Below are 10,043 nucleotides of genomic sequence, written 5' to 3' on the forward strand. Positions count from 1 at the left end.
TAAGAGTTGTATGAGCCCCTAATAAAATGATTTAAAAAAAAATAACTTTCCAGGAATGAAACTATTGGAAAAACTGAAGAGCCTGTATCTGTGTTGGCGATGGTCAAAGAGCAACAAGCTGGGGTCCTCCGCAGGAGCGGGAGGCCAGCATCAGGAGAAAAGTGGCTCGATGGCCTTTGCTCTGGGTAATCATGTCATGTCAGTGACTTCCTGCTTCACTGGCAAGCAAAGAAAAATTAACGTTAGAAACCTTTTGAACAGCCAAGTGAGACGATTCTGTGTTTTGAAGTCTGACAGCCAAGTATATTACAGTAAGCATAATGGACTCCTGCTAACACTGTGGACTTGGCGTTGGGCTGCTAACTACAAGATCGTTGGTTCAAAACCACCAGCTGCTCCCCGGGGAAAAAGATGAGGCTGTCTGCTCCGGTGAAGTCCCATATGAATCATAACCAACTCGATGACCTTGGGTTTGGTTTTGTATTTCTGATTTATCTGAAATTCAATTAATGCCACCCGTTACTTTTCTTGTAGCAGCAATAGCCTAGTTTTATATAACAGGACTACATTTTTACAGAAGTATATTAATTGGTTCAATTTCAGCATACTATTCAGTGCATGCCTAGAAAAAAAAATTTACTAACTGAAGTGTTTATTGCCCAATATATTGAGATCAATATTACTTTAATAAAATGCTGAAACAACAATTTCACTAAAACTTGTCATATAGCAAACTGAAAATCCTCTTGGCATACAAGTAAATATGTAACCTAACAAAGTTTTGAAGGGACTTAAACATTCTCATCTAAAAGGTAAAAGGTACAAAAGCAAGGGCATTTATATAAAAATCCAATGTCAGGTGCCTTGAAGCAGAGGTTCTGTTACTAGCTAGCTGGATGTCAAGTTCACAATCAATGCTACTGAGCCAACGCACGTGGAGATTCGGACTGTGTATGCGTGGAGTCTGATAACATCTTTGGGGCTACATTTCCCAGAGCCTCTTGCGAAGAGGCAAAGGTGGCGGTTTGGGCAGAGCATGTGTGGAGGCCATGACAAAATCTTAGGACTACATTTCCCAGAGCTCCTTGCTACCTCATGTGAAAGCCCAGAGACCCTTAGCTGCACCAGAACGCTTATGGACCCTGGGTATGCATGCAAGGGACTAGAAAGACAGAGACCAGCCATGTAGGCTGGGAAAGGTTTCTTCTTCCAATTGAGTTTCTTAGTAAACTTCTACTGTGATGCCCTACATCTCCCAAAAGCAAATCATTCTCTTGGTAAAGACAAGAACCCGAATTTCTGCTATTGGTACAGGAAAGACAGACACGTTTACCCTCCCTGAGTGTTCAAAGCAGAATAACTGAAGAAGTGACGGTGGCGCATCCACGCAAGCTATCTTTCCTAATTAAGAAAAATGAGAGAGAACTCAACACGATACCAAGTATCAAGGAACAAATAGTTTCATGTTTACTGCGGGCAAAGTTGTGTGCCGTGAGACAAGGAAGAACGAGCCACAACAAGAGAGATAGTCCACCGGCCATGCTGACGAACCATGTCTATCTCTGCTCTGTCAAAGGGAGATGCCACTCTTGTAGGTGCCTGTAAAGAGGTCCCTACCCCAGGATTCCGTTCACAGGGGTAGTTCTACTCAGTACAGTGATGATGACAACCATGGTGGGCAGGGCAGTCTCTGCCCTCCGAACCCACCCCAGGGACGCCCACCGCCTGTCCCAAGCTCATGGTAAGCCTTGCCACGGCTCTCTCTCCTGCCAATTGCAAGCATGCCTGTTAACAGCCTCTCGAGGTAAACGTCTTGGCAGCAAGGAGTTAAAATGTTCACAAAAGATGATATCTTTGGGTTACCAGTTGGGAAGCTACAACTGGTAGATAACAATTATCTTTGGGATCAAGAACAGGTATACCTCATTCTATTGTCCTTCACAGCACATATCTATGTTCCACAAACTACAGGCCTGTGGCCACCCTGTGGAACCAACCCAAAATATCTCCCGGGTCTACCTGTACTCTTGGAGATCATTTACCTGCATTGTCTCATTTGAACCTTTCAACAATATTAGGATGTAGGTACTAATATTAGCCCTGTTTTTCGGATGAGAAGACATGCATATTCACATGAAAAGTGGCCATTACTTACAGCAAAACTGATGTCACAAGCTGTTTTTTATAATCATATGTCAGATTAGTGGTATGAATGTTTCACTAGGAAGTCGATTTTCGGTCACAGCCACACTGAAGGACAGAGTAGAACTGCCCCATTAGATGGCTATGGCTGTAATCTTCATGGAAACAGACTTTCCATCTTTCTCCAGCAAGGGGTTGGTGGGTTTGAACCGTCAACCTTCAGTTAACAGCCTAGCTCTAAAGCACCACATGACCAAAGCCTCGGCATGAATGCTAAGTATTATGTGATAGTGTTTCTGTGCCAACATGGCACCGTAGGAAGATGTGGGTGGAGTTCAGCCTCTCAATCGGGTCACAACTTGATGACCTCTTTGAGGCAGGCCCCTGTCTCTCTCCCTGGTGATGGGAGCAGTATGCCACCTGAGTTAGCTGCTCTGCCTCAACCGGGTGCTGTGCTACCTGTGGGTGGCACCAACCCATGGGCCATGGTGGACCGTGTGGCTGTGCCATTCCACGCCGTAGCACCACTTGCAGGCCGACTCCACTCGTCTTGCCACCACTCTAGATGCCAGACAACCTGCCAGCCACCTCACACCGATACACCTACAGCGTGCGGCTCCACCATGACCAGCTCACGACACTGCCCTTCTGGCCTCTGCGACGCCTCAACACCTCATCTCCCCACTGTTGACTTCCTTGGCCTTGGACCAGTGGCCGCATGAGTTGGGAGACCCTTCAGTATATTAACTGACCCACAGAAGTGAGTTGGACTGAGCTCTCGCTGCACTGCTATGTGGCTGTGTTCCTTTTTGCTATATAAACCTATCCTTTTATATAAATAGAATCACAACCCTGCCTAACACATACTCTAAACTCAGGCAAGGGGAAATTAAGCTGTGGGACCTGATAACGCATCCGAGAGAAAGAAGGTCTGAATAGTGCGGAGATTCTGCTCGGGCAGAGAAGACTGACAGAGAAAGGAAGTGTGGACCAAACTAGGGAGGTGAGACAGTTGGGGTGAAGAACAGTTGGGTAGGTGGATGGGAATGGAAAATTCAGGCCAGAGATTAAGGACAAAGCCGGGCTGTCAGAGGAGGACCAGTAAACTGTCTTGACTCTGGTAGTATTTTCCTCAAGGTTCGTGAGTGCTTGCCACTTCTAGGTCAATCTTTAGTTCATTAGGCTCAGTGATATGGACAAGCAGAGCTTGTGCATAAGGTGAATTTAAGAGTCGGAAAGGCCCCTCAACAATAAAATATCTCCCCAACACCAGTCTGCCAACGTTCCTAAAATTCCAAACTTAACATACTGATGGTTGGTATTTGGTGTTTGACACAGCAAGGTACAACCTCAAGCTCTAATAGGGTTGGCAACATCTGGAAAGCTTGCTACAGCATGGATGACTAGGCTCCACCCACCAGAGTTTCTGCCTCAGTAGGTGTGGGGTGAGGCCTACAGATGTGTATTTCTAACAAGTTCCCAGCAGATGCTGCTCATGGGGCCACATCTGGAGAGCCAGTGACCTAGAAGAACGGATACATTCAGGCCCAGGAGAGAACGAAGCAGGGGTTGTCTCAAATGGAAGCGCCCAGCAGGGACTCTGGAATGGAGGGGCAGAGGCCAAGGTTCTGGAGATGATCTGACTTATCATCAGTGAGATACCGAGAAGGGGGCCATGAAAGCACTCAGCTTACAGCGCTAGCTCGATACCACATCACATCGCATGGAATAGTTTTAACTTGTTTTCACTACGTAGCAATACATTATAAGCATTCCCCTAGTTCTCTCAGTCATTTTTTTCAGCATAGTGGTTACCAGTGGGTCTACTAACCACAAGGCCAGCAGTTTGAAACCCCCAGAAGGAGCTACAGTCTCAGCCCCACAGGGGCCGTGCTGCCTGTACCACAGGGTCACTATACATTGGAATCGAATCAACAGCAGTGGGTTTGGAGCAAATCAAACAGTAGTTTACGGTTGGGCATTAGGGCTGTTTCCAATTCGAAATTAAAATGTATGTGGAAATTCCCAATTCTAAGGTGAACATCCTACTTCGTCCATCATTTTGTGCCTCTCCAATCATTTCCTTAGAATCCAGGCCTAGCAATAAAATTTCTGGCTCAATAAAAGTAAATATTTTAAGGTTTTGATATGGGAGCATATCATAGATCCTAGATATTCAGAGATATTTTAAATTAACTGCCTGTATAAATAAAATAGATATACTTACATAACCATTAATTCTGTATTAAGTACTCATCTTGGTTGTAAAATATCATGTACCCCAGTTACAGGTAACTCGAATGAAGACTTCTCAAAGAAACAATGGTTCTAGGAATGAAGCAGGCAATAACTGAATTTAGAAAAAAAATGTTCTGCCAGAAAGTAAGGAAATGCTTAAAAAAATGATGGGGGCATATTAAAAGGGCACAGGAGCCCCAGAAAGGCTCTTATTTGCTAAATCAAAAACAATTTAAGCATAAAAATGAATAAAAAGTAAATAATGATAGTGCCTGGAATTTTAAAAAGAATCCATAAGCCTACAATGAAATAAAAAGGCAGGTGGATGGAAGGGGCAAAGGGAAAGAAAGGAAAACTCATTTATGTTAGAATTCTTTGCTTTTTTCACAGCAAACTGTCACAATACTTGATTCAAATAAGGATCATCAATGGATGCTAAAAAAAAAAGGTAAAAGTTAGCCGGGGAAGACATTTGCATTGTCTCAATGTTTCTATCTGCAAACAGCTGAATTATTCATTACAAAGGGAAAACAGGTGTTTTTACTGTGGAGAAATTGGACGCGTCTCCCTGCCCCTTAAGCCTTAAGCACAAGTTCAAAATGTGTCTCACCAGTAATGGTACAAACAGACATCATACGACTCCCATGACACCACACAGGACACAGGACTATCCATCTAATATTCCTACCCAAACTGCATTCCATGAACCAGATATGGGTCAGGGTGGGGTGCGTGTGTGTGAAAATCAAACAAACCTCCAATGAGGGACTGTCTACAAATAACTGTCCTGCATGCACTCCTCAAACAAACAGCAGAGTCACGGTCAGAGGCTAGGGACAGTAAAGAAATTGCTCCACGCGGGTGAAGGCAGAGAGCTGTTGCTTAGGGGGCACGGAGTTTATGTTAATGGTGGTGGGATCCTTTGGGAAAGGGTATCAATAATGGTTGTGCAACATGAAGAGTATGATGAATGGCAATGAATTATACATGTAGATGTTGAACTGGAGTATGTTTTGTTGTGCATATTTTTGCCACAATTAACAAAAACAATTACATCAGTGGTTCTCCTCCTCATGCCACGACCCTTTCATACAGCTCGTCATGTGGTGGTGACCCCCAAACCATAAAATTATTTTTGTTGCTACGTCATCACTGTCATTTTGCTGCTGTTATGAAATGGGCGACCCCTGTGAAAGGGTCGTTCGACCCCCAAAGCGGTCACAACCCACAGGTTGAGAACCGCTGAATTGCATGAATGAATAAAAAAAGAAAAAAGAAACTACTCCAGACAAGAAACACGTCATCCTAGACGGGGCCTTAGGTTGGGGGAAAAACTCCTGGAAAGAGACACTCTGAGACAACTGGCAAAATCTGATTATCGAGTAGTAGATAATAATATTAGCTCAATATGAAATTTTCCAAATTTGATAGATGTACTGTGGTTATGCCCTGGGAGGAACATGCTAGAGTACTTAGAAATAAAGAGTTATATCAGTATTCTCATGGATCAGCAAAAAAAAAAATTCTAAAAATATGTATGAATATATAATTAAATGATATAATAGAGAAAGGAAATGTTTTAAAATGTTAAGAAAGAGTTACTGGAAGGAACTGCTAGAGTCTATAGCACTAGTCTTGACATTTTCCTCTAGGTTTAACTGCTTTTTAAAATGAAAGTCCGAAATACCGATGGTGGCACATGGTTAAGCACCTGTCTTCCAACTGAAAGGGCAGTGGTTCGAATCCTCCCAGCAGCTCCGTGAGAGGGTCTGTAATGATGAAAACCTGGACATTTTTATGGAGTAACTCTAGCCTTGTCAGATGGGGTTGCTGTGAATTGAAAATTAACTCAGGCACCTAACAAAAAAAGGTAAATTCTAAAGAGTAAGTCTAAAGAGTAAGTTTATGTCATTTTTTCATTAGACTAGGACATATACTCACTAAATATAGGAAAAATACATACTCACTAAAGTAGAGGCTACAAATAAACTGAAGTAAAACATAACCAAAATTTTTTAAAAAGTCTTCCTCTACCCCTTCATATAAGCAATGTTATACTTTGCTACATATTTTTCTACCTTTCCCTTAGTTCATATATATAGATATATATATCTCACACAGATGTGTATGTGTGGCATATATATACCAAGTCATTCTTAAAGAGTCATAAGTATTATCTTTTTCCACATAAAGCATGTCAGCATAAGCAACACACATGCCCATAAAACCCACATGGTGTGCACAGGAAACTAACACACAGGGAAAGACAAAAGTGTAAGGCATATATTTACTGGAGTAAAAATATAGTAAAATACAAGTATTTTATTAAATGTCTCTTTGCTCCTATAACTCACTGGTAAAAACAACCAAGTCACATGGGATTGAATCCATCTATCAAAAAGGAAGGAAAAAAATCCAGAGAAAATCATCCTTCTCCTTTTCTTTATTAAGTTTTTAAAAGCTTATTTTTGATGCCATACCACCAGCTGAAATTTGAACCTACACTTTCAAATATGTTCATTCCTAAACTAAGATGTAATTTTAAAATTTGACAAATGGCACTTCATGTCATCACTTAGAAAACACGGAACCAGCAAGTCAATACCTTCGCAGAGTATAAGCGGCATAAGAAACACATTATTTCCTCTCCAAAAACTGCTAGCCACAAACCAAATCTTTTGACATCTGAACCTTGTGTGGATCCAGCACATGCAGAGCGCTTCTTCACAGAGTCCTGTTCCCCTCACCTCTCTGTAGGTGCCTGGGTGGCACAACTGATCAAATGTGTGACTGCGACCTGAAAGGTTGGCAGTTCAAACCTACCCAGAGGTGCCTCAGAACAAAAGGGCCTGGCAGTCTGCTTCCACAAGGTCACAGCTCACATGGGGTCACTGTCTCAAAGCTGACAAGGAGTTCCCGGTTCTCCCACTTACAAGTTATGAGTTATGCGCCTGGGGTTTACTGTAGTCAATGCCAAAGGCTCAACCTAGCCAGCCTCGGGTTCAATACCTACACAAAAGCGGGGCCTTGGCAGGCCTGACCCCTGCCTCTGTCCCTGTGCTTGCCTCTGTCATTTGCATAGTTCTCTAGAAAGGATTGTCATCCTTGGTGTTGGGTGGCACCGAATTGATTTGTGCCTTACAGCAAGCCCATGTGGTAAGAGAGCAGAACTGCCCTCGCGGATTTTCTTGGCTGTAATCTTGACAAAGGCGGTCAGACCGCGAGGTGTCTTCTCCTGGGGAGCACCTGGGTAGTAGGTTCAAACCACCCACCTTTCAGTTAGCAGCTGAGTACGTAACCACTGGGCCCCGGGGGCTCCTTCTCTCCGATAATGCAAAGGGACTAGACGCAGGTGGGGTGGGACCCACAGGCCAGTCTGTACCTTCCCTATCCCCGTCTGACTTGGGCCTCATCAAGCCTATCCACCTCCAGCAATCAGGTAAGAATTTTCCAGGCACTGGAGTTGCAGGGCCAAATGCCTTCAACTCCTGGCCTACCTAGACGCGGCTTTGTGGAGAAATGATGTAATTGGTAATCATCTTCTATTGGCACCCGGAGGTTTCAGAATTCAAAACCCACGGACAGCAGAGTTGTCTGGGCCCCCGAGCTTCACCTGCCCTTCCAGGGGAAACCAGTTTCTGAGAGACCGATTTCCCGGTCTATAAAATGGGGGTGATGGGGCTTGTCGACAAAAAGACTTGAGTTCATTAGGTCAAAGATGCCAGGGCCCCTTCAGAATGAGGGATGATTTTATTACAGAGCGATTTCAGATGTTCATTTTTTTGTAAATTAAGAAATGAGAGGGAACCCCCACTTTTCTACACAGTGCTCCCCTGTTTTGTGCACACATGGGCTCTCAAAGTTCTCACTGAATGCTTTTCTGAACCTCCAGCAGCCCCAAGGGAGAGGTGGCTTCGTCCCTGACGGGCCTTCACCCAGGTGGTTGGTGACCGCGGGGGAAGAAACTGCACAAAGTGCCACCACTCCGGGCTTGCTTCCCTGATCAACTGCTCGCTTCACGGGCCCCAGTGAATGACAACATGAAATGGTTCCGGGGACTGAAGGAGAGGTATAGAGAAGTCCACTTACAAAAAGATACTGAAGGGAACCAGAATTAGCCCAAAGCAGACATAAAGAGAAATGACCACAACAAGCTCCGGAGGCTGGCTATTGAAAGTTATCAAATGCCTGGCTCGGAACCCCTGCAGGCCAGCGCTGCCACTCACAGGACAGAAAGGAACGTGCTGTGGCACGTGGCCGAGAACGGGTGAAGGGTCTCAGCGTCTTAAACTGCTCTGGACCTGGCACAGTGCCAGGCTCTGAACGTCAAGGTGAGTAGGTCAGCGCTCTGCCCAGCCCCGAGCTCATCGTGGCTGGCCTTGGACCGAGGTAGAATCCAGAAACGGGTCTTGTCTTTGCACTAAAAACACCACCAAGCGAGAACAGAAGGAATGGCGCTGCCTGTCTTTTTCCCAAGACAACCCGGGAGCCCACCAGTTCCAGGGCAGGGGCTGAGCGCTGTGTGAGCTGCTCTGGACTGACCCCTCTTGGCTGACCCTGGAACGATGGGCCTGCAGCCTGGGCAGGCCTGCCATCTCCCGCGGCCTCCGGGCGAGTTCAGAGAACATTCGGTCTTTTGTACCATGGAAAGAAATCCTCTCCGGTTCAGATGACCCCGCGGAGAACTCACCCCTAACGCACACGCTGCAATAATTTCTATTTATGGGGCGCCCAGAATGGAAGTTGGGAAAGGGCCTCCTGGATCGGGCCCAGAAGCTCGGCTGCGTCCCCTGCAGCCCTGTGACCCTGACTCTAGGTTGGAAACGCTTATGTAAGTGCTTGCAAGCCCACTTGGGCGGGCAGGCAAAGAGCGTCCTTACCTCTTTCTCGATTTTCAGTAGCTTCTTTACAGCCACCTCCTTGTCCTGGGATATCCATTTGGCTCGGTAGACACTCCCGAAGCTTCCTCCGCCGCAGTTTTCGAAAAACTGCAAGTCGTCGAATTTGATTTGCACAAAGGAGGCGCCGAGAGACGACATCTCATACTGGACCTGGTCTTAGACTTCCTCAAGACCTGCAGAGAGAAAGGCAAGGGCACGCTGACGGGCCAGGGTCCTGCCAGGTTGAACCCTGGACGCCCGCTCCAACCAGGTGGGCCGCCAGTCTTCTGACCCTGCCCGCAAGCCCCTGGCTGACTTGGAAGGGAGAAAAGCGAGGCTAGTGGCGAATCCAAGCGAAAACTCTCACCCTGGCAGCCCGGGCACAACTCCCCAGCAACTTGCCCAGGCTCTGAAACGCAGCTGTCCTCAGGAAGGGCTCGGGTTTCCGGCCCGACACAACCCCAGGGAGCACTCCCTGCGCATCCCCAGAAGCTCTGAGCAAAGGCTACTGTGTCACCAGGTCTCCCCTCCTGCAGACCGGCAGGCGGGAAGCCTGCTTGTCAACAGCAAGCTTGCACAGCTCGGCTGGCATCTGAGGCATGCCTTCGCTCGCGCTGCGCTCACTCCGCACAAAGCACACATTGGGGCAGCCACAACGCGGCAAGCCCAGCACAGGTGCGGGGTTTCGGCTCCGATGCAGCCCTTCAGCAGCTGCCTGATAGAACAAGCCGGCCAGGGTTTCCCAGAAGTGAAGCCCAGGGCTGTAGCAGGGCTTAATTAAAG

General features: G+C 46.2%; 1 protein-coding gene across 2 annotated transcripts in view; it reads right to left on the bottom strand.

Moving 5' to 3' along the window:
• The window catches only part of MAP3K20 (mitogen-activated protein kinase kinase kinase 20), a 176,212-nt gene extending 166,473 nt beyond the window's left edge, over nt 1-9,739 (bottom strand). The window contains exons 1-2 of one of the 2 annotated variants that reach the window (XM_030888237.2): nt 9,628-9,739; nt 9,261-9,454 (exon numbers count right to left, since the gene is read on the bottom strand). In XM_030888237.2, the coding sequence (XP_030744097.1) occupies nt 9,261-9,419 (159 nt within the window). In that variant the 5' untranslated portion in view covers nt 9,420-9,454; nt 9,628-9,739. The remainder of the gene's footprint in view (nt 1-9,260; nt 9,455-9,627) is intronic. The other variant, XM_004703734.2, reaches the window with a different exon arrangement.
• Between the last annotated feature and the right edge of the window lie 304 nt (nt 9,740-10,043).

The sequence above is a fragment of the Echinops telfairi genome, unplaced genomic scaffold, assembly GCF_000313985.2.
Source record: "Echinops telfairi isolate 266 unplaced genomic scaffold, ASM31398v2 ScPeMD7_4;HRSCAF=17, whole genome shotgun sequence".
In the NCBI taxonomy this organism is placed as follows: Eukaryota; Metazoa; Chordata; class Mammalia; order Afrosoricida; family Tenrecidae; genus Echinops; species Echinops telfairi.